At 35.5% G+C, this 25319-nt stretch overlaps 1 protein-coding gene across 1 annotated transcript in view; it reads left to right on the top strand.

Annotated features, from left to right (window-relative positions):
* Positions 1-25319, top strand: part of adamtsl3 (ADAMTS-like 3) — a 328086-nt gene that overhangs the window by 253030 nt on the left and 49737 nt on the right. Inside the window, exons 22-23 of the mRNA XM_056461028.1 lie at positions 9958-10088; positions 10756-10884. Coding sequence (XP_056317003.1) covers positions 9958-10088; positions 10756-10884 — 260 coding nt within the window. The remainder of the gene's footprint in view (positions 1-9957; positions 10089-10755; positions 10885-25319) is intronic.

The raw sequence follows: 25319 nt of genomic DNA, 5'->3' as shown, positions 1-25319 counted from the left end.
GGTGCTATAATCATTTAGTGAGGAAAATGAAATCAAGAAGAAATTTGGGGTGGGATGAGATGTAATTCTTTGTGACTTAACATGCTTAGTGTAATTATACTTTTACTATTTCATGCTATTTCAGTTGTGTTTAGAGCTGCGAAGTGTATTTGTTTGAAGCATGTTGATGAGGAAAAAATATCCTTAATTTTTGATGGAAATATTTTGGTACTGTCACTTGCCTGTTATAAAATATAGTTGGATTAATAGAGAGAGAGAGGGGGGGGGTGCAAAACTTGAACCCGCATACCCCTCAGTAAATGTGCAGTTGCGCCCCTGTGCAATATGGTTAGTTTTGATGTCATGTGTACTTTAAAGGGACTTTGGTTAATCCACAGAAGTGTTTTCATGTCCTGTGCATTGAGAAGCTCACCGGAGCAGCAGTTTTGTAAGTTGCTGAGTGTCTCCATCCGCCTCCATCCGCTCGTGGCCTCGGAGCCGTCTCTGCTGTGCCGCTCACATCGCGCTTCTTATTTTTGGCCGAATGTGAAGCAAAACACAGGCGAGGTGATTGACATTCACAGACTCTAAAGCCGTGTGAAGTCTCACCCTTTCGTGCTCCTTCATTCAGATGTGTCTTGGCACCACCGCCGCGCTTTAAATCACATCCTAACAAGGTTGCTTTACTCCTCGAGCTGCGAACGGGGATTAAAACTCACACCACTGCCGGTCCTGCTGCTGTTGGAAACGTGATGATTGATATTTAGATGAAAAATATCTTGAAATGTTGGGAGTACTACAGTCATAGAGTATTAATAGTTATTGTTTTTTTTAAACAAAGCCATTGTCAAACTTGTAATGATTATGAGGTATGTTAGTATGGTTTTTTTAAATCAATGATTTTAATATTACAGTTCCTGACAAAAGTCTTGTCGCCTAACCAAGTTTTAGGAGCAACAAGTAATAACTTGACTTCTAGTTGATCATTTGGTATCAGAAGTGGCTTATATGAAAGGCAAAGGCCTCTAGATTATGCTTATTTTACCAAAATAAAATATGATCATGCCTTGATTTTAATTGTTTAATTAGGACAGTAAGGTCTGACTTTGCTTTAACAGAAATAATTTACAGTCAAGAATATAAAGTCATAGTGCAGTGGAAAAAGAATTAATATTGTGTATTTATTTTATATATATATATATATATATATATATATATATATAGATATATATATAGATATAGATATAGATATAGATATTTATTTTATTTTATTTTTTTATGTTTATTTATATTTTTTTTGTTGTACTTTTATCAGAATCAGTTTTATTGCCAAGTGTGCTTCACACACACACAAGGAATTTGTTTTGGCTACAGAAGCTTCCAGTGTACATAAAGTGACAAGTGACAACACAAAATAAATATATATAAAAAAAAGAAAAACATTAAACAGATGCGGTTAGTCAAGAAACCTGGATGTTGAGTTGTATGTACAGATTGTTATAAATATACAGGTTTTAAGTTGCTGTGTACAAGTGCGAATGTAGAGAGTATTGCATTGTATATTGATATAAGGTGCTGTGTACAAGTACGTATGATAAAGTATTGCACATATTTATTGCACAGTAGGGGAATATTTAACTGTTCATAAGGTAGACAGCCTGAGGAAAGAAACTTTTCCTGTGTCTGGCTGTTTTTGTGCTTGACACAGGTAGTGTGCTGGGTGTGAGGCGTCCAGAGTGATTTTGCGAGCCCTTTTACTCACTCTGGAAGAGTACAGTTCTTGAATTAAATTCCATGTTTAATTTTCATAATATAATACTTTTATTACAGTTAGGTAAAATTATTATTGTTAATGTTATTATTATTGTTGTTGTTGTTATTATTATTATTATTATTATTATTATTATTATTATTATTATTATTATTATCATCATTATATATTATTATTATTAATTTTTATATATTTTTTTGTTGATGTTTACTTATTTTTTCTATTGTAGTTTTTTTTTCATGTTTAATTTTCATAATATCATATTTTTATTACAGTTATCAAAAATTATTATTGTTATTATTATTGTTCTTGTTGTTAATATTATTATGATAATATTTTTATATACATATATATTTTTGTTGATGTTTATTCATATTTTTGTTATAGTTTTTTCCATGTTTAATTTTCATAATGTAATATTTTTAATTACAGTTAGCTAAAATTATTATTGTTGTTGTTGTTGTTGTTGTTGTTATTATTATTATTAATATTATTATTATTTAATATTGTTGTTGATGTTTATATTTCCGTGTTTAATTTTCATATTGTAATATTTTTATTACAGTAAGCTAAAATTATTGTTGTTGTTATTATTTTAATATTGATTATTGCTATTATTATTATTATTATTAATAATAATAATAATATTAATAATAATAATGATAATGCTAGTATTTTATTTTATTTTATATTTTGTTTGTTTATATATTTCTGTTGTAGTTTTTTCCATGTTTAATTTTCATATTGTAATATTTTTATTACAGTAAGCTAAGATTATTGTTACTATTGTTGTTGTTATTATTTTAATATTGATTATTGTTACTATTAATAATAATAATAATAATAATATTAACAATAATAATAATGATAATGCTATTATTTTATATTTTTGTTTATGTTTATATATTTCTGTTGTAGTTTTTTCCATGTTTAATTTTCATAATGTAATATTTTTATTACAGTTAGCTAAATTTATTATTATTATTATTATTATTATTATTATTTATAACATTAGTATTTATAATATTATTATTAACAGGTTATTCTTAAAACAGCACTGATTATGTAGGAAACACTGTCTATATCAACTCAGGAACACTACAGAAATCACTATTCTTGTCTTGTTTTTCAGTTGAAATATGCAAATGTTAGTTAAACGAGACTTGCAAAGTTGTGTAAAACGATACAACTTGTTTTCAGGCAATATGTCTTGCATTAAGTATGAGTAAGAGACATTCAAATGCAAAAAACACAAGAAAACAGATCACATATTTCACCTCGTATTTTTCCAAACACGCCTTTGCAATCATTGTAATTTTTCTTAAATTTTTTTTCATTAAACATGGCATGCAAGTGTACAGCGGGATGGTGCTTGCGATTGTGGAAACAGTGCTGCCATTGTCCCGAAACTGATTTTTGCGCACACATTTGTGCCTGTGAGCCGGTCCAGACGTGCCATCACACTTGAGATGATATCTTTTCTATGAGTTCGATACTTCAGACATGACTCAGCTGCGGTGTTTTTATTAGTGCCTCTGAATGAGTGGGTTTTCAGCAGACATGTGCTGGATGGGATACAATGCACATTTTGTGCGGTGTTCCCTTTGTGGCTTTGGGTGGGAGTGAATGAGAGCTCGCTGGACTCTCGTAATCTGTCTGTCTGTCGTCCAGAACATGCTGTGTGTTGTCTATATAGTCTATATAGGACTTGTGTAATAACAGCATCTTTAAATGAAAATGAGTGAGAAGTGACTGGTTTTGATTTCTCTGCACAGCCAATCAGTTTTCTATGATATACAGTTGAAGTCATAATTATTAGCCCTCCTCTTTTTCAAAATTTCCCAAATTATGTTTAACAGAGCAAGTAATTTTTCACTGTATTTTCTATAATATTTTTTCTTCTGGAGAAAGTCTTATTTGTTTTATTTCAGCTAGAATAAAATCAGTTTTAATTTTTTTTTAGGTCAAAATTATTAGCCCCCTTAAACAATATTTTTTCAGTTGTCTACAGAACACCATCATTATACAATGATTTGCCTAATTACCCTAACTTTCCTAATTAATCTAGATAAACCTTTAAATGTCACTTTAAGCTGAATACTAGTATCTTGAAAAATAACTAGTAAAATATAATGTACTGAAACCAAGCCTGACAGGCTTATGTTGGGTCGTGCCCAACTGAGCCTGGTTTCTCTTAAGGTTTTTTTTCTTCACTTCCACCTTTAGTGAAGTTTTTTTTCCCTCTCCGCTGTCGCCACTGGCTTGCATGTTTCGGGATCTGTAGAGCTGCGCATCGTTGGATTTGCTCTTCAGTATTTGGACTCTCAGTAGTGATTATTAAACCAACTGAGCTAAACTGAACTGAACTTAAACACTACAAACTGAACTACACTGTTCCTATTTACTGTGACCTTTTATGTGAAGCTGCTTTGACACAATCTACATTGTATAAGCGCTATACAAATAAAGGTGAATTGAACTTATCGGTTCGCATGATTGAGTGAAACGCTGAGATCTCTGTTAACTGCCAGGGAATCATTGTGCTTTTAAGCCTGGTTCGTAGCCGACATGTCTACATAAGTATCCTCATGAAGGGGTTACAGAGTTTACAGATCATCTGTTTTGCTGTGCGTCCACTTTTATGAACACAAACAGTGTTTCACTCCGCAATCAAGACATGAAGAGTGAAACTTGAGCACTCAGTCAGTCTGTTCAAGAGCAGATGACTGATCATATCAATTCATTCATTCATTTTCCTTCAGCTTAGTCTCTATTTCAGAGGTTGTCAAAGTGGAATGAACCGTCAACTATTTTGGCATATGTTTTACGCAGTGGATGTCCTTCCAGCTGCAACTGTAACTCAGCCAGTCCTACACCACCCAACCCGCTTCGAGCTGGGATCAAACCGGAAACCCTCCGCATGGGAGTCAACAAGGAGGCTAAAGACCATGGCCTCTAGAGTCTGTCGCTAGAGCACCTTTCAAAGGTCAGAGGAGTGAGGTTTACCTGCACAGCACTTCACTAGCTAGCTTCCGCTACACTCACCCCCCTAAACCTCACTCCCATCCGGGTCACGGCACCAATGTAACCCTGCCAGTCCTACATCACCCAACCCGCTCCGAGCTAGGATCAAACCGGCGACCTTCCGCATGGGAGTCAGTTGCTTTAAAAAGGAGGCTAAAGATCATGGCCTCTAGTGTCTGTCACTAGAGCACCTTTTGAGGTCAGAAGAGTGAGGTCTACCTGCACAGCACTTTACTAGCTGGCCTCTAATACAGAACCTCACTCCCATCCGGGTCACGGCACCAACGTAACCCCGCCGGTCCAACACCACCCAACCCGCTCCAAGCTGGGATCGAACCGTCGACCTTCGGCATGGACATTGGGTGCTCTAACAAGAAGGCTAAAGACCATGGCCTCTAGCATTTGTCACTAGAGAACCTTTTTGAGGTCAGAGGAGTGAGGTTTACCTGCACAGCACTTCACTAGCTGGCCTCCATTACACTTACCCCCTAAACCTCACTTCCATCTTGGTCACGGCACCAAAGTAACCCCGCCGGTCCTATGCTGGGATCGAACCGGAGACCCTCCGCATGGGAGTCAGTTGCTCTAACAAGGAGGCTAAAGACCATGGCCTCTGCTGCACTCACCCTCCTAAACCTCACTCCCATCCAGGTCACGGCACCAATGTAACCCCGCCGGTCCTACACAACCCAACCCTCTCCGAGCTGGGATCAAACCGGTGACCTTCCGCATAGGAGTTAGTTGCTCTATCAAAGAGGCTAAAGACCATGGTCTCTAGAGTCTGTCGCTAGAGCACTTTTCTGAGGTCAGAGGAGTGAGGTTTACCTGCACAGCACTTCACTAGCTGGCCTCCATTACACTCACCCCCCTCACTGCCATCCAGATCATGGCACCAATGTAACCCCACCAGTCCTACACCACCCAACCAGCTACAAGCTGGGATCGAACCGGCGACCTTCGGCATGGGAGTCGGGTGGATGAGGTCAGAAGAGTGAGGTATACCTGCACAGCACTTCGGGCTGGTTGTGTGACGTTTGATTCAGGGGACGATCTGGGGGCTGGTTTGCGCGACGCGACATGCTGCGAGCTACTAGCCCGACAGTGGAAACACGACATGATTTCAGCCTCATGATCCCGGGCTATTGGCAGAGGAGTGAGGTTTACTTGCACAGCACTTCACTAGCTGGTCTTCGTTACACAACCCAGCACTGGAAAACACCCATAGTCACTCATTCACACACACACACTCATAGACTACAGACAATTTAGTTTATTCAATTCACCCATAGTGCATGTCTTTGGACAGTGGGGGAAACAGAGCACCCGGAACATGTAAACTCCACACAGAAATGCCAACTGGCCCAGCCGGGATTCGAACTAGTAACCTTCTTGCTGTGAGGCGACAGTGTGCTAACCACAGTAAACAAAACTAGCCATAGTGTATGAGTGTGCGTGTGTAAATGAGTGTGTATGGGTGTTTCTCAGTCTTGGGTTGTGTCTGGAAGGGCATCCGCTGAGTAAAACATGCAAGAATAGTTGGCGGTTCATTCTGTTGTGGTGACCCCTGATAAATAAGGGACTAAACCGAAGGTAAAAGAATAAATGAATAGTTGGCCTGAGGTTGAACAATTTAATTGTGTACTGTGTGTTCATGCTGGTTTGGTTTTGGCACGGTATATTTAGTCTAATAACCGTATCCGAAGGACTGTGGTATAATAAAACCTTTGCTTTCCTGACACGTTACGTTTGTAACGTTACATCAGCTACTGCTTTAGCATCTCATTTCACTTCCACAGGTTTCAGCTTTATTTTCTACTGCCATGATAATTGAACACTTTAGCTCATCCATCAACATGATTTCTGCAGGAGTCCCATAGGATTTAATGAAGACTACAACTCCCATGATTCCACACTCAGTGACTGCATCATCAAACTATGCCTTTGTTTGTTGTGAATACACGCCATCTAGTGGCCAAAATTACATACTGTGCCTTTAAGAGCATAAAAACAATGTATTAAATATTGCATTTCTTCTAGTTTAAGGGAAAATAGCCAGATGTTAAGATAATACCGTCACTCTGTAGGATCTGCCTAAGAATGTAAAACTATTACGTTCCTCTTTTTCAAGCTCTGGAGACTTTCTCAAGTGTGAGATGAATGAACTCCCCGAGCCGCACAATGGCGTCTGCACAATAAACACTTGAATCAGGTATATAAACAGCTTCAGGAGGCCGTCACACACTCTTTCTGATTGGCTCTTCTGGGATTCCTGATTGCTGAAGGGAGATCACGTGACAAGCCCGAGGGGAAACCTGTGATTGATATACAGGAAATGAGAGATTGAACCAGATCTCGACCCGAGCTGATGGTGTGACTTGATTAAGACACGTTCGTGGTGTGTGTTTTTTCACTGAAAGAGTACAGTGTGGTTCATTGAGCTCCTGTGGTTTCATCTCGGTAATGCGAAGAGGCCAGTCGTTGTTTTAACCCAGGTACAACCCGGTTTAAGTAAACTAGTCGGTAATGCTTAAATTCAGCATGAAGCGGAAGTTTCAGTCCTCGTTTGTTCTCTGTTGTGATGTTATCCAAGTAAAATGGCTTGCTGGAGGAGTAAACCTGTATGGTGGGATTAGATTTTGTCAATGGGGAATTGATACACTATGATGGTTGTATGGTGGCTGTATTGGTGGATCTCATTTTAAAGTCAGCTAGATGAGTTTGATGAGGAACTTTGATGTTTGCTTGAAAATTCCAGGTCTGAAAGTTTGAAATGACTTTGGAAACGCTTCAAATTTGAAGGATTGAAGCATTCATAACATTGCAATGTTTCTGGCATGCCTTATCACATGGTCATCATGTTGGTAGAATAAATGAGCATGTTTCAAAAATGGTTTTAGCACATTTAGCACTTCGTTACTATGTATTAGGATATTGTAGGCATTTGTCATGCATGAATTAGCATGTTGTTAGCATTTTGATAGGGTTTTCTAATACTAATTACATTTCTTGAGAGATTTTTGGGTGTTTTTACTTGAATTAGCATATCTTCTCTATGAATTGGCAAGAATTTAGCATGGTTATCATTTTGTTATTATGAATTAGCTTGTTTCTGTCGTGTGTCATGCATGTATTGACATGTTGTTAGCATGCTTGATAGCTTGTTCTAATACTAATTGCATTTTTTGAATGCTTCTTGAGTTTCAACATTTATTAGCAAGTCTTTCAGCATATTTCCAGCAAGCGTTACAACATGGTCAACATGTTGGTAGGCTAACTGTTGCTAAAATGAATTTAGCATGGTTAACATTTTGTTACTTTGAATTAGCTTGTTTCTGCCATGTGTCACACATGAATTGGCATGTTGTTAGCATGTTGATAGCCTGTATGTTCTAATAGGCTACTAATTACGTTTCTTGAATGATTCATGATTTTAAACATTCATTAGCATGCATTTAATATGAGTTAGCATGTTTCCAGCAATGTTACAACATGTTCAACATGTTGGTTGGCTAAATGTGTAAGTTGCAAAAATGAATTTAGCATGGCTAGCATTTTGTTACTATGAATTAGCTTGTTCTGGCATGTCATGCATGAATAGGCTTGTTGTTAGCATTTTGCTAGTGTTTTCTAATGCTAATTGCATTTCTCGAATGCTTCATGCTTTTAAACATGAATTAGCATGTTTTCAGTAAGTGTTTTAACATGGTCAACTTCTTGGTAGGCTAACTGTGCGTGTTGCTAAGATTAATTTAGCATGGCTAGCCTTTTGTTACTATGAATTATCTTGGTGCTGGTATGTGTCACACATGAATTGGCATGTTGTTAGCATGTTGATAACGTTTTTTAATGCTAATGACATTTCTTGAATGAGTCATGATTTTTCACATTGATTACCCTGTCTTTAATATGAATCAGCATATTTCCAGCAAGCGTTACAACATGCTCGACTTGTTGGTAGGCTAAATGTGCATGTTGCTAAAATGAATGTAGCATGATTGGCATTTTGTTACTATAAATTAGCTTCTAGTATGTGCCACGCATGAATGGACATGTTGTAACACATTGAAAGCATTTTCTAAAATGTTATGTCTTGAATGATTCATTTTTTAAACATTAAATAACATGTTTTCCGTAAGTTATCATATTGTTTGCACTAATATAACTTAAAACGCTGTTTCTAATATGACCTAAACATTAGTAGCAATTCCCAACATGTTTAACATATTATTAGTACTATTTAGCATGTTAAAACCGTTTTGTGAATTGCTACTGTATGTTGCTAGTATAAATTTCTATGTTTTAAGAATGAATTAGCAAGTTTGAACATGTTTAACTGGCTTATTGCTAGGATGCTTCTACCACGTTTAGCATGTTTGCCAACAAGTATTTTGCTTGATTAGTTTATCCGTTAGCTTGTTGTTAGTATCTTTGTGTCAATGTTTTTGCTAATCATAAAATCAACTCCCTGCTGAAAAATCCAGCTTAAACCAGCCTAGGCTGGTTGGCTGGTTTTAGCTGGTTGACCAGCCTGGTTTTAGAGGGGTTTTGTCCATTTCCAGGCTGGTTTCCAGCCATTTCCAGCCTGGTTTTAGCTGGTCGGGCTGGAAAATGACCAGCTAAAACAATCTAAAACCAGCTTTACCAGCCTGTTTTAAGCTGCACATAGTTGGTTTTGGCTGGATTGCCAGCCTAGCTAGGCTGGTCAAGACCAGCTAAGACCAGGCTGGAAATGGCTGGAAACTAGCCTGGAAATGGACAAAACCCCTCTAAAATCAGGCTGGTCGACCAGCTAAAACCAGCCAACCAGCCTAGGCTGGTTTAAGCTGCTTTTTTCAGTAGGACTAGTTACTTTAAATGTGAAAAGGATAATAAATCTACTGATGAATAATAAATAAATAAATAAAATAGGTCAGGACATGATTTTGAAAAAATTAATTAAATGGATGATGGTGGTTTGCTGTTGGTGGATCTTATACTGTATGAGAGACCGCGCTCATGTTATGCGAGAAGATACAGGCTTTTATCAAGTAACAATTGCAACATGCATTAAAAAAACACACTGTAATATTTCAAGTTGATTTTAAAACTTTATATGAGTAAAAATTGGAAATGTAATAAAGCTATTTGCTCATAATAGTACAGTAAAGCTGATTGGACGTTTATCTCTCTCTCGCTCTCCCCAGGGTATCATGGGACAGCAGTGGTGGAGAGCTGCACATCTCCAGCCCTGGTGCCAGTGATGTAGGCATCTATAGATGCACCGCCATCAATGAACTGGGTTCAGATTCAGAAACAACACAAGTTCTGTTAGCCGGTGAGACACTGCACACTTTTATCACTAGGACTCTCAAAATATATTGTTTTATAAAGTAATGAAATGCATGAAATAATCATGTGTAATAATAAGTGTTGCATAGTTCACTCACAATAAAACTTCAACTCAAGTACCAATCCTCACTATTAAATCGTGGTTTTATTACCTGCCTATGGTTAAGACATTGGCTGTTTATTAGTACTTGTACATATTCTGCATGAGTTTATTCTACATTTCTAATCTTGCCTAAATCAAACCTAACTATTAATAAGCAGAAAATTAGAAGTTTATTAAGGTGACAATCATAGATAATGGTTTATTAATAGCGAGAATTGTTCCATATAATAAAAAATGAGCAAGCTTTAGTTGAGACATAACAAATTTAGCTTCATTTTAATATATGCAGTGAGTGAAAGAGTGCAAACAATTCAGTTTTTTGCTATTTTCCTGTTTGTTTTGTTTTAGATACTGTAAGTATAGAATCATGAATATTTATGTTCTGGTGTACTGTGTAATCTGATGGAGAAAGAAAGAAAGATCTAAAGAAAAGCCCCATTTTGAAGTCTCATGAGCTTATTGTTTATTGAAATAAGTATTGTGGATTGAACTGAGTTGTGTTTTTGCTATACCCCCAATAGTGACTCCATTTTATGCCATTTTTAAACAGAAAGTCCCACAATCGCTGCCTCACGCAGAAACACATCAGATCTGAAGAGTACGAGTCTGAAGGTGGTGGTTGGAGGTGTTATCAGGGTCCGTTCTGGTGCCAACCTCACCCTGGAGTGTCCCGTCAAAGGTGAGGGAGGATTTACAGAAATTACTTTTCGCATATTCTAAGTCATCATCATATGTGTATTATATATTAAGAATGTAATGGTGTAACACGTCACTATACAAGACGTCATGGTTCAGTTCACATACTCTGATAACGAATAATCAGTTTAGATATGCTAGGCACCAAAGTTAATCTTGTAGACTTCCTACTAATTATCATTTATCTCCTTCATTTCATGTACATATCACTTCATGCTTAGTAAGACAGAGTGTCCTAGCATACACCTGGCTCAATAAGGCAAGACACGTAGGATGCGATTTGTTGCTATTTTCAGACCAGTGCAACTCTAATTTTCACGTTTTGCGCCACATTGTTTAAATAGCCATGGCGGAGACCATACTTTTCTGTCCTTAAAATAGCAAAAGTGGATTCGCACAGGGCCCTGATGTTTTTGCGCCATCTGCTTTAGACTTTGCGCTTAGATCATTTTAATTGAGCCCAGAGGGTACTGGCAAAACTTTGCAGTTAGCTTGTAGCACCACGTGGCTAAAGAGCATACAATCACCAAGAGGCGACACTCTAGTGCGATTTGGGAAGCAGCCACTAGATGCCGCTAGTGTCAAGCGGCAGACATTTTGGAATGAAAATTCCAATAGAACAACAGCATATAATAAGTCTGTAAAATAAACTATTAAAAGTGCTCATCTTTCAGGTTGTATCTCAGCTTTAATGTGCTTTTTTAAAATATATAAATAAAAAACGAAGCAGCTGCTTGTCATCGCGACAGCAAAAATGATGATTCAAAATGAATCAAAATGATTTCAAAATGGCAAAATCGCGGGGCTGTTGCTGGGCGCTGCTGTTGCAATGAAACGTTCTATTGAGTGTCGCCACTTGGTGATTCTAAGCTCTTTGACATGGCTTAAATGTGCTACATACAGGAAGTGGCAGAGGGAAATGAGGTGAGCTAGTACTTCGGTGATGTCTCCCTCTGGTGGTTGGATTCTTCTTCTTTCTTGATTTAAGGGCGGATCACAACCAACTTGTTAAGGTGCATACCGCGACCCACTATACCGGGATGTGGAGCTTCACGGGTTCAAGTACATTAAATTAAAAAATTTTAATAAAATAATAATAATTTTTTTAAAATAATAATGATATTAAATAAATAATTTAAAAAAACGTCTTCTATATCCTATGCTCCAGTCCTGTATGTCTAAGGAAATTTAAAATGGCCTTGCTAATGATGGTTGGATGAATGTGTGTTGCCTTAAAGGGGACCTATTATACAAAAATCAGTTTCAACACAGTTGTATGGCAACAATGTGTGAATATTGGCCACTTCTAATTGTAAAAGTTAATTAATTATATTTTTTATAATCCCACTTCCTAAAAAGAGTCTGCAGAAACAGTTTGATCGACATTCTCCCTTTGTAGATATCTTCTGAGTGGGAAAGCCCCACCCATTAGTGATGATCTCTCCCTCATTAGCATAAACAGCCCTGAGTGAGAAGCAGCTGTCTGTTATTAGAGTTTTGAATCTGCTGCTATGGTGACACATAGCCGTTTATAGCTCCACCCTCTTTTGAAAAGAAGCCGTGGAGCACAATCTCATTTGAATTTAAAGCGACAGTCGCCAAAGCGGCACAATTTCGATCAAAGCCTAAAAAGGGGCAGTTTCAAAGAGTTATAAAACATTATTTGTGTGGTATTTTGGGCTGAAACTTCACATGCACTCTAGAGACATCAGAGACTTATTTTACATCTTGTAAAAAGGGGCACAATAGAATTTTTGGCTACAGAACAAACTGCTGTTGTCCAATAACTTGCCTAATTAACCTAACTTAACTAGTTAACCTAATTAACCTATTTAAGCCTTTAAAATGCACTTCAAGCCGAACACTGGTAAACAAGCAGTAAAATATGATGTACTGTCATCTTGGGAAAGACAAAAGAAAGTAATTATTAGAAAACAGCTTTTAAGAAATTTTTAACAAAGAGTTATTGTTTGTTTTTTATCCATTACCTGTTGATCTACTGGGATTTTCATGCACAACCATCTCTAGGGTTTACAGAGAATGATCCAAAAAAAGAGAAAATATCCAGTGAGCGGCAGTTCATGTCATAAAGCATGAATCATTCCAGACTGGTTTCTTGAACATGACAATGAGTTCAATGTACTCAAATGGCCTCCCCATTCACCAGAACTCAATCCAATAGAGCACATTTGGGATGCGGTGGAATGGATCTTTGGCCGACAAATCTGCAGCAACTGCGTGATGCTATCATGTCAATATAGACTATAATCTTTGAGGAATATTTCCAGTTTTGAAGGCAAAAGGGGGTCCAACCCGGTACTAGTAAGGTGTACCTAATAAAGTGGCCGGTGGGTGTGTATTTCCATAACGAAACGTCTTTTCATCGTTACATGGTGCAAAACTCTCCAGCGCAGCTTGACTGTAGATGCTTAAAATGAATGAAATACTTCACTATATGAAAAAGTGAGCATGTCTGCTGTGTGCATATCCCATGCTCAATAGCTCTTGTCCATGTGGTTTTGGTGAAAGACTCGGCTAATTGGCCAGAAATGGTGTGTAAAGTCAACAGGTTTTCAGGATGCTGGGCTGTTTCTCTGGGATTTATGCCGTGCTGCATCATTTACAAGCGCCAATCTACTGTAGCAAAACAGGGCTCCTGACAGTCTATTGGACTAAAATGTTTTTATATACAGAGCTGTCTATAGATTTCTACCCATGTAGTTGATGTAATCATTAAGTGCTTATGTTATGATGTTTATTTCTGATATTACCTTTCGTGTATTTCAATGCAGCAGTCTGTGCATGTAAAAGTCTTCAAAGATTTAAATGTGCAACAAATATGGAGTTGTTGTTGTTATTTTTCTCTTCAAAAAAAAAGGAATGTGTCATCAGTAGGCCCACAAAATCCAGAAATTCACAGTTCCTCAGGTTTGTTAGTCCATTATGGAGTCTATTTACTTATTTATGTACAGTGGAAAAAAAGTATTTAACACGTCATGTTTTTTTTTTCTGGGAAAAATATTCTAAAGGAGCTGTTGACATGGAGTTGAACCAGAAAAAAACAAACAAAAAAATACAAACATAAAAATAAAACTAAATAAAAGATCTGAAAAATGGTTACACTGTAAAATCCAACAAGTTTAGTTAACTCAAATTGTTTAAGGAAACCGATTGCGGCAAACCATTTAAGTTTTGAAGCTAAGCGGTTTGAGTACTGTAAGCTTACATATACACATGGCTTGACATTAACTGTTTTGATCAGCAGCCACTGTGGCTTGTAGTTTTCCAGCATTACTAGCCACTCGCCATTGCCACATCGCCATGACTTCTACATGCTAAAATGACTTGATTTAGAATTTGCGTTATCTCAATATGCCTCCTCATTCATTTCACTTTTTGTGTGTCGTGTATGAGCTTGCTCAATAATTATGAGCAAATGGGTCATGGTTTCAGGCTGTAGTATTACAATTAGTTTTTATTTCACATAATTTTCAGAGCTCAAAATGAAGAATTTACCAAATTTATCTCTGACCACACCAAACATAAACAATTATTACTTCCTTAGCCACAAATTTTAAATGTGTCAAAACTCTTGAAAGCAGCAAGACTGTGGGTGCATGTCCATCACTTTTTGTCTAGTCTATTTGAAAGAGAACCGATCACACCAGTTGTGTTTCTAGACACAGTTGCTTCACGAAAGGAAACAGGAGCGCGCACGCGTTATAAACAGTCGCGTGCATCACCTCAGCTGTTAGCACGAGTGATTATCCTCTCATTCGGTATTCACCTGCTTTGATCGCGTGAAGTTGCGAACTCAGTTATTTTCATAATTCGTGTTGCTTCTCAATTCTAAGATCGCCTTTGCATGCATATTGTACCATCCTTATTGTCAAATTCTGCTTTTAGGAATTATTATCTGGGAAAATTATTTTCAACCAGCCAAAGTGGCTAGTGGGAGTGTCTGTCTTACCCGCCACCGCTGAAATCTAGCCGTATTTGGCAGGTTGGCAGATGTTAGTGTAAAGCCCTGCATATACATACTGTAAATAAATACATATATATATATATATATATATATATATATATATATATATATATATATATATATATATATATATATATATATATATATATATATATATATATGTATGTATATATATATATATGTATATATATATATATGTATATATATATATATATGTAAATATTTATATATATAAATATTTGACGATATCAATACAAATAATATATATATATATATATATATATATATATATATATATATATATATATATATATATATATATATATATATATATATATATATATATATATATATATATATACATACACACATATATATTATTTGTATTGATATCGTCAAATATTTATAGTATTAGTAACTTAAACATTTTAAGTTCAGTTATTAAATCGGTATGAGTTCAGTTTAGAACAAATTAAGTCCAAACAAATATATAGCTACTTAAATGGCTTGGTATTAAAGTCAAGTTAACACAAAAAGTATAATTAATTAATTCATAACTCATTAGGTTTGAGTTCTGTTTAATATAATCAGTTTATGCGTCACCATAACTGCTATTCGTTAAGTTGAAGTAACTACAGTTAAACTAACTTATTTCATGTAGTGATTTTCACTGTTAGGTTTTACAGTGTGTGTGTAATAACAATAAAATGACACAAGGAGAAAGTGCTGAACTACTAAAATGTATTTAATACTTTGTATAAAAGGCTTTTTTTGGAGCTTAAAGATGCCTCTCAGATGGAGAATGAAGTCACATGCATTGCTCAGGTGTGATTTTTTTCACAAACTTTCACAAGTGTAAAAATCTTGATGCTTCTGCTGGTCTCGTCTATCAAATCTGATCTTTAATTTGTAATTTATATTGGATTCAAGTCAGGTGATTGGCTTGGCCATTCTACAGCTTGATTTTCTTTCTCTGAAAGCGTTTGAGAGTTTCCTCGGCTTTGTTTTGGATCATTGTCTTGCTAAAATGTCCACTCTGATTTCATGTAGATGTTGGATGGAAGCAGCTAATATTCTTTTACACTGAGGAAGGGCAGAGGGTTGCTGAAAAACTACTGAGAGCTTTCAGCTGCCATCTGGGCTTTCACTGCCTTTCTACACCTCCCTTTCTTCATGTGTTCAATACTTTTTCCCTATGCCATTTAGGGCTTTGACGGCCACCGTGATATGTCATGGGTTGTCATTGCCACCGGTGGTAGTGCGTGATGTCATACACTCTAAAACACAAATTTCCATTATGTTGCCAAGTATTACATGTCTGTTAGAATATAACGTTAGTGACGATTCAGCAAGTTCAAGCTCAGCCATGAATCTCGTTGAAAAACCAAATGTTACATCGCCAATCTGGGAACATTTTGGATTTGTGCCGAACGAGAAAGGCGAGCCAATAATTTGGATGAAGCTATTTTGTAGGGTTTGTTTAAAAAAATAAGTGTTAAATGGGCAAACACGTCGAATCTCCAGAGTCATCTCCGGTAATGCCACCTAGCCACAAATAACATTTACATTTAGTCATTTAGCAGACGCTTTTATCCAAAGCGACTTACAAATGTGGACAAGGAAGCAATTTACACAACTATAAGAGCAGCAGTGAACAAGTGCTATAGACAAGTTTCAGGTGTGTAAAGTCTAAGAATCAATTCATGTCTTCTGAACGCAAATGCCCAGCTAGTCAGCCAGGTATCGCAGAGGCCTTTTCAAAAATGGCCTGATACAAAAGAGAAAGTGATAAATGGAAGACATTGATGAGAAATGTAGTGACATATTTGGTAGTTAAGAACGAACCGCTTTGCAGAAACCTGCTTTCAGAGAAATGGCGGAACAATGAAGCAAGATACCCTCTCTTGGCTACAGTTGCGAAAAAATATTTGTGCATTTGCACTACAAGCACACCGTCTGAACATGTATTCAGTGCTGCTGGAATCATTATAACTCCATTTAGGTCTGCTTAAACCGGACAATTATTCCGGTTTAAACCGGTTAATAGACTACGCTGTTTGTTTGTTTTTCAACATCTGACTTATATTGTTACTAGGCTAATATTTTGTCATTATTATTATTATTAGATACTATTTATATTATTACTAATTATTAAAGTGTCATTTAGGCTATTTGTGAAGTTCTTAAAAATATAATGTTTAATTATTATTATACTGTTTCAAGCAGTTACAGTTATTTAATATTTAACTTCATTATATTGTATTGGCTCTATATTGTGTTGTTTCATTAACAAAAGTTAAAAAAATAAACACATACGTTTATACGGATATTTTAGCATAATTCTTTGGTTTTTGTTATTTCTTAATTTTTTACATAAAATGTCAATTAACTTAGGTAGGCTATGGGTAAACACAGAGGCATAATTTGTTGCTGGTACGGGAGAAACATTTTTTGCTAGTGAATATTGTCCTCACCACTTAAAAAAAAAATAAATAAATAAATAAAACACCTTACGGAAAGGATGCAATGAAGGAAAAGCATGCTCTTAATCATACTTCATAATCTGATTCGTACATGCAATAAACCTATATTTCGCCGACAAGAACAAGTCTAAAGCGAGAGGAGTTATTGATTTGTTGTTAATATTAGTTGTTAATATTAAGGATTATATACACAAACTGCATTCGTATGATCAACGTCGTCACGGTGTCGTGTCTGCGACCTTTTCTCGTTGATGAGCAGATAATCCATGTTATCGCCATCTCACCAGCCAGGTTTTCAGTTTCCGCTTTTGTTTCTTCTTTTTACAAAAAATAAAGTATCGCTATAGCAAGGCCTGGTGCCAGGATGTCATAACTGAGGAGGCGTTTAATCCCATAGGAGGGCACTTGACCTGATGACTGATTTTGGTCCCATTTGTTCCTTTCATTTAGGCTATTTATTCACTTATTCATCACTTTGCATTACTGCCTGAGTTACTGACCAAAGGCAGCAATATACTTTTTATAGTAATAATAATATGCTTTCGCTATGATTTTATTAATGAAGGTTATGCAATGATACTGTTTACATAAACGGAGACAGATCATGGCTTCAGTGCCAAAGGAGTGGTTTAAATTCTATTTTATTTTCCTTATTTATAATTAAGATTATTATTCAGCCTACCTGCAGCGCATGTAAGAGGTTGATCCACGGCAAATGCACTTACTCACGCACAACCTACACTGTAAACTTGACTTAATAATTAGTTTTAATAATATGAATAATAATGAATTTAATCAATTATAATATTAATTATAGTGTAGACTACTGTGGGGCTGTGCAGTGTCCAACTAAACATTTTTATTAGGCTACTCTAATATTAACCCCCCCCCCCCCCCCCCCCCCCCCCCAAAAAAAAAAAAAAAAAAAAACGAATGTAAAAATGACTGGCAGTTGTGTCTCTAAATTAATTTAACGGCAAATTTCTTTTGCATTTTTCCCCTTTATAGCTCAAGGGAGTTGTATTTATAGAATTAGTTAACCAAAACATGAAATGAATTATGCCTTTATGACATCCACTAGTCTAGTGTTTTCCTGTGTGAGTTTATAGTGCGCCTCCGCCGCCGCCATGTGCACGGGCACCCTGGTCTGACTTGGGGACTAGACCTCTGGGCTAATACTTTAATTTCACAGTTTTCATAATTTAATTGCTTTTTCACATTATAAAATATCTAAATTTGTGTTCTGAAGGTTATAATGACAGGAATGTTAGTTATTAATGACAGAGAGAATTTTCACTTTTGAGAGAACTTCTATCACAAATTATTTTACAGGATAATTGACCCAACCCCCCACTAAAAATTGTAAAAAAAATTGTCACCATCACAGCACTAATGTCATTTCATTTTATTACACAGAACTTTTACATTTACTTTTTACATTTGTAAACTAATTAGTTTTGTTTTCTTTGCATATGTGGATTTCTTTGTTGTTACCAACATCCGGTCAACAGCAGCTTCAGAAATATGTTAACATTAATGAAACTAACTAAAATGAAAGCTCAATTGAAAATCCCAAAACTACAGTCAAAAATATTTGCCTTCCTGTGATTTTTCTTTTTTTCTTTGTCAAATATTTGCCAAATGATGTTCAACAGAGCAAAGAATTTTTCACAGTATTTCCTCTATATTTTTTCTTCTGGAGAAAGTATTATTTGTTTTATTTCAGCTAGAATAAAAGCTTGAAATGTTTTCATAAAAACATTCGAAGATCAATATATATATATGCACACACAGTGTATGTATGTATATATATATATATATATATATATATATATATATATATATATATATACAATTGTCGATGTCGACAAAACAAATCACTGTTATACAATGACTTGTTCCATTACCCTAACCTGCCTAATCAACTAGATGCATTTAAATGTCACTTTAAGCTGTTCAGAAGTGTCTTGAAAAATATCTAGTCAAATATTATTTACTGTCATCATGGCAAAGATAAAATAAATAAGTTATTAAACATGAGTTATTAAAACTATTATGATTAGAAATGTGTTGAAAAAATCTTCTCTCCGTTAAACAAAAATTGGGGAAAAGATATACAGGAGGGCTAACAATTCTGACTTCAACTGTATAATAACCTTGGTGTATATAAATAAAGGTGTCTCTGAGGTGTCTGTCTTGGCTTCTGGATGTGTTTTATATGGAGTTGTTTGTTTATCTGCTGTTAACAGTGAGCTCCTCCACACAAGTATCAGCTGTTCTCTCCTGCTTTCAACACCATCTGATTCCCTGACAGAGAGTAAATGGGCTCTGAAAACACGTCCTATTGGCTATGACAGTGGAGGCAGTGTAATGATGTAAGCAGATACTGTAATTGGGCGGATGAAGGGATGGTGCGGAGGGATGGGTTGTTAGAGGACACACACACCGGAGACTGTCCCCGTCTGATCCGGCTCACATCAGGGATAGTGTGTACAGTTGAAGTCAGAATTATTAGCCCCCCTGAATATTTCCCCCCAAATTTCTGTTTAACGGAGAGAAGATTTTTTTTTTCAACCCATTCCTAAATATAATAGCTTTAATAACTCATTTATAATAACTGATTTATTTTATGTTTGCCATGATGACAGTAAATGATATTAGACTAGATATTTTCTAGTCTAGATACTAGTATTCAGCTTAAAGTGACATTTAAAGGCTTAACTAGGTTAATTTGGCAAGTTAGGGTAATTCGGCAAGACACAGTGCAACAATGGTAGATCCTATAGACAATCAAAAAATATATATATTGCTTAAGGGGGCTAATAATATAATATATATTTTTTAAATGTGTAAAATATACATTAAAAGCTGATCCAGAAATTTTTTTTATTTGGCTTTGGAAATGGTCAGGACAGGAGCTCTGTGTGTTGGAGTGCAGCTTGTGTTTGTCTGAGAAGCAATCAGCAGGCGGTCAGCCCTGCCAGATAAACACTTTGTATGTAATATTTCTTCTTGAATGTTCATTTTCTGCCTCATCATCATGTAGTTTATGTTCCTGCGCATATTTGGAAATTCCCTCTCCAAGAAAACACTGAGGTCACTTCGACATTCACTGTTAATTCTAGCTATCTGAACCACATCTGCTCCTACCATGCCTAAATCACAGGTTAACTCACGATAACACCAAACTGTCATGATATTTTGCCCACAGTAATGATATATGATAATATTATATATTATAGTAATAATATATAAACACACTGATTCTGTGACATATTGCAAAGACATATTGCAAAATGAGATATTGCAAAGTCATCCACAATATATACTACTGCTCAAAAGTTATACTTTAGTCTTTAAATGAGACCTATTATGCCCCTTTTTACAAGATGTAAAATAAACCTGTAATGTTCCCAGAGTTTGTATGTGAAGTTTCAGCTCAAAATAACACACAAACAATGTTTCATAACTCTTTGAAATGGCCCCTTTAAGGCTTTGATTCTAATTGTGCCGTTTTGGTGACTGTCGCTTTAAATTTAAATGAGATTGTGCTCTTTTTAAAAGAGGGCAGGGCTATGAATGCTTATGTGCCAGCATAGTGGCAGATTTAAAGACAAGACTAAGGTCCTATGCTAATGAGGGAGAGATTGTCACTAGTGGGCGGGGCTTTCCCCCTCTGATGACACGTACAATGGGAAAAGGTCAATCGAAGTGTTTCTGCAGACTGTTTTTATCCAGTGCGATTATAAAAATAAATAACTCAATTTTACCACTATAAGCTGGTTATTTTCACAGACTGTTGGCACACAACTGTATTTAAACCCCTGATAAAAGTAATTTTTACATAATAGGTCACCTTTTATGTTAATTGATCCTTCAGAAATCATTACACTATGCTGATTTGATCAGTTATTATTATTATGATCAATAACTATTGATGATCTGTCATTAATAATGATTTGTATAATTTTTGTGTTTAAGTTTGACAACTTTCACCACAATATTATTAGCCAGGCCGTTAGATTGCTGTGAGGGTATTATGCGCTAAAACAGATCGTTTAGACTCAGATAATAAATAAAATTAAAATATTTAATGATTTCTTGTGCGGCCCGATGCCAATTGATCCACAAACTGGGACTGGTCTAAAGCCCCGGAGTTGGGGACCACTGCTGCAGACAATCAAAGAATATATATATATATGTATGTATGTATGTATGTATGTATGTATGTATATGTACATGTATATATATATATATATATATATATATATATATATATATATATATATATATATATATATATATATATATACATACATACATATATATATATATATATATATTCTTTGATTGTCTGCAGCAGTGGTCCCCAACTCCGGGGCTTTAGACCAGTCCCAGTTTGTGGATCAATTGGCATCGGGCCGCACAAGAAATCATTAAATATTTTAATTTTATTCATTATCTGAGTATATATATATATATATACATATATATATATATATATATATATATATATATATATATATATATATATTGCTTAAGGGGGCTAATAATATTGACCTTAAAATGATTTCTAAAGTTAAAAACTGCTTTTATTCTAGACAAAATAAGACCATTTTTGAAACTAATAGATAAGACTTTCTCCAGAAGAAAAAAATATTATAGGAAATACTGTGAAAAATTCCTTACTCTGTTAAACATCATTTGGGAAATATTTGACAAAGAAAAAATAAATCACAGGAGGGTGAATAACTTTGACTTCGACTGTATGTCAGTGCCCACACACACATACACCTCACAGTTATTTTTCACTACTGCAAGTACGTGTCTGTTATCTGGCTCTCCGACTAACAGCCGTATGTCAGTACTAATGTCTCCACTCGACAGAACGGCAGGTCATAAAACTCCATGTGCTGCTCATTATTTTTGCGGGGTCATCCCATGGGAACCGGCTGGAGGGAGGCAATTCGCATTCATTGTGCCCATTTGTACTGGTAATTTGTGGTAATCTGCTGGCCTCTTGTTGATCTGCTCTTTGAATCAACATGTTCTGCGGTTTGACTGATTCTGCCCGAGCTTTGAAGTCAACTTTTGGCAAGATTGAAGTTGCTCCTAAATCCTAGATTGTTGTTCAGTGGTTTGTCAAGAGCTTAGGTTTATTTTTGGGAATTATTGTTCGGTGCGTCTTTTCATTAGTCAGGTACAATATAGAGTATAATACATTCTATACATATTAATATATAATGTTTGGTCCCTGTTTTGCACCCTGTAGATGAACATTATATAATATATGCTGAATATTTCTGAGATGTGTTCATTACATCAGAAAATAAAAAACTTAATTGCATACATAATTGTTTTGGCAAATATGATGATGATAATAATAATAATAACAATAATAATAATAATATGAATAATAATATGAATAATAATAATATGAATAATAATGTTATTATTTTTTTATTCTTATTATTATTTCTTCTTCCTATTATTATTATTATTAATATTATTATGATTATTATTATTATTAGTAGTAGTAGTAGTAGTAGTAGTAATAGTATTTAGTGGTGGTATTAGTTCTTTTTCTTATTATTATATAATGCATTATTTAACTATAGTTTATTGATTTATATTTTAATAATAAAAACAATAATAATTCAAAACAATAATAATACTTAATAATAATCATAATAACAATGTTTTAATCCCTGTTTTGCACCCTATAGATGAATATTATTTCATATATACTGGACATTTCTGAGATGTGCTTATTACTGTATATCAGGAAATAGGAATCTTAATTGCTTACATAATTACTTGTATAATTATGCAAATATGGTAATATTAATAATTATTATTATTAGTTTTAGTGGTGGTAGCAATAATATAAGTTATTTCTAACTAATATATTAGAAGAAAAGTGATTTGAAAGTTATTTAAAAGTAATATATACAAGTAATAGTAATTGATAAATTTATATTTAATAAAAATTAACAAAACAAATAATAATAAAAATAATAAAAACAATAATAATAACCATTATTATTATTATTATTATTATTATTATTATTATTATTATTATTAATTTGTTAATTAATTAATTAATTTTTTTATCAAATATAACTATGTATTATTAAAATATATTTTTGGTTTATATTTTAATATTAATCATAATAATAATAATAATAAGACTATTATTATCATTATTAATATTATTATTATAATTTTTATTGTTATCATTATTAGTATTGTTATTATTTTATGAATAATAATTATAATTATTGAATAATAATAGTACTATTTAATTAATATTTTATTCATATTATTAATAATAAAGTATAAATTTAAAATAAGTACAAAAGGACACAACTAAATCAATTAGTGGGGAAAAAAACGATATACCTTTTTTCACTAGAATTAATGCAACAATTTATTAGGTACAGTCAACAGCGCCATGATTTTGAACAAGACAAATATTAATTACCATTTACAAGAAAAATTATGCTTAAAAAAGAGCCTTTTTAACAAATTTTATGTGAACTAATAATTTAATATTGTTGTAATGTGTTTCCCAGTACTGGAAGGGCATCTGCTGCGTAAAACATATGCCAGAGTAGTTGGCAGTTCATTCCGTTGTGGCGACCCCTGATAAATCAGTGACTAAGCCAAAGGAAAATGAACGAATGAATGGATGTTGTAATGTATCCATTTTTTCAAATTTGTCCCTCAAGCACCTTCAGAAAGTGATGGGCCACTGAACACAGAGTGTGAATCGTAGGCATGGGACCATAACCAGTTTCAAGGTTTGGAATGTCAAGTTTTTAAAACAGAAAGTTTTTACTGTTACCGTTCCTTTGGTGTTATACCGTTCCTGTGTTTTTTTTTTTTTTACCTGGTGCCAAAGACTTTTTTTTTAGGGCAACAGTATCTCCATCAGAAACGTATCCTCCACATCAAAAGCTACTGGACAGCTCATGATTCAGCAAACATCAGAAAACTAATCGCTTATAAACCAACTGTTATGAAGCGGACAGGAGACAGAGGTAAGGAAACGTTAGGGTGTTTATTAAATGACAACAAGGAGCACATGAAGGATAGCCAGGAGGATCAGGAATGATGTTGGGGTCTTTTCCTCCGTGGCTGGGTAACAGGAATACACGAGGATGGACAGCACACACCAGATACAGCTGACAGAGGATGACACAGACTTGGAAGGACTGGAAGACAGGACGATTCGGGTGGACCAGGAAGACTAGGAGGAATACAAAGAGAACAGGTAAGTAAAGCGTTTGTTTTAGCTGAGGATGACTACGCTGAGTGGTCGCTCAGTTGTCCGCTTTCGTCGAGACGAGCCCGGACAATGAGCGACTGGAGTGCTGTGCTTTTATCTGGTGCTCGTGAATGTGATGCAGCTGTGTGCTCATTAGAAGTCAGGTGATGGTGATCTTCGTGAGTGGGGATCGTGAGAGCCTGACCAATCCGTGACAGTACCCCCCTCCCCAGGGCCCGCTCCTGAGGGCCGACACCTCCGACGCCGTGGTGGTCTCCCTCTGCCTCTAGGCGCTGGGAACTCAGGGTGGCTCTCATGAAACTCCACCATGAGACTAGGATCGAGAATATCAGCTCTGGGAACCCATGTCCTTTCTTCGGGGCCGTACCCTTCCCAGTCCACCAGGTACTCCAACTGGCCACCACGACGTCGGGAACGCAAGATCTCCTTCACTGCGTAGACGGCTCCTTCTTCTAGGAGCAGTGGAGGAGGGGGTTCCTCTTCGTGGTCAGGCTCTGTGGAGGGAAGAACAGGATCGTGATAGGGTTTCAGGAGTGATACGTGGAATGTAGGGTGAATACGGTAGTGAGAGGGTAATTGTAGTTTGTAGGTGACGGGGTTAACCTGTTCCACGATGGTGAAGGGACCAACAAATCGGGGACTTAACTTGCGAGAGGGCA

The sequence above is a fragment of the Danio aesculapii genome, chromosome 7, assembly GCF_903798145.1.
Source record: "Danio aesculapii chromosome 7, fDanAes4.1, whole genome shotgun sequence".
Lineage (NCBI taxonomy): Eukaryota > Metazoa > Chordata > Actinopteri > Cypriniformes > Danionidae > Danio > Danio aesculapii.
Note: the sequence above shows the minus strand (reverse complement) of the source record. Positions and strands in the feature narration are given on the sequence as shown.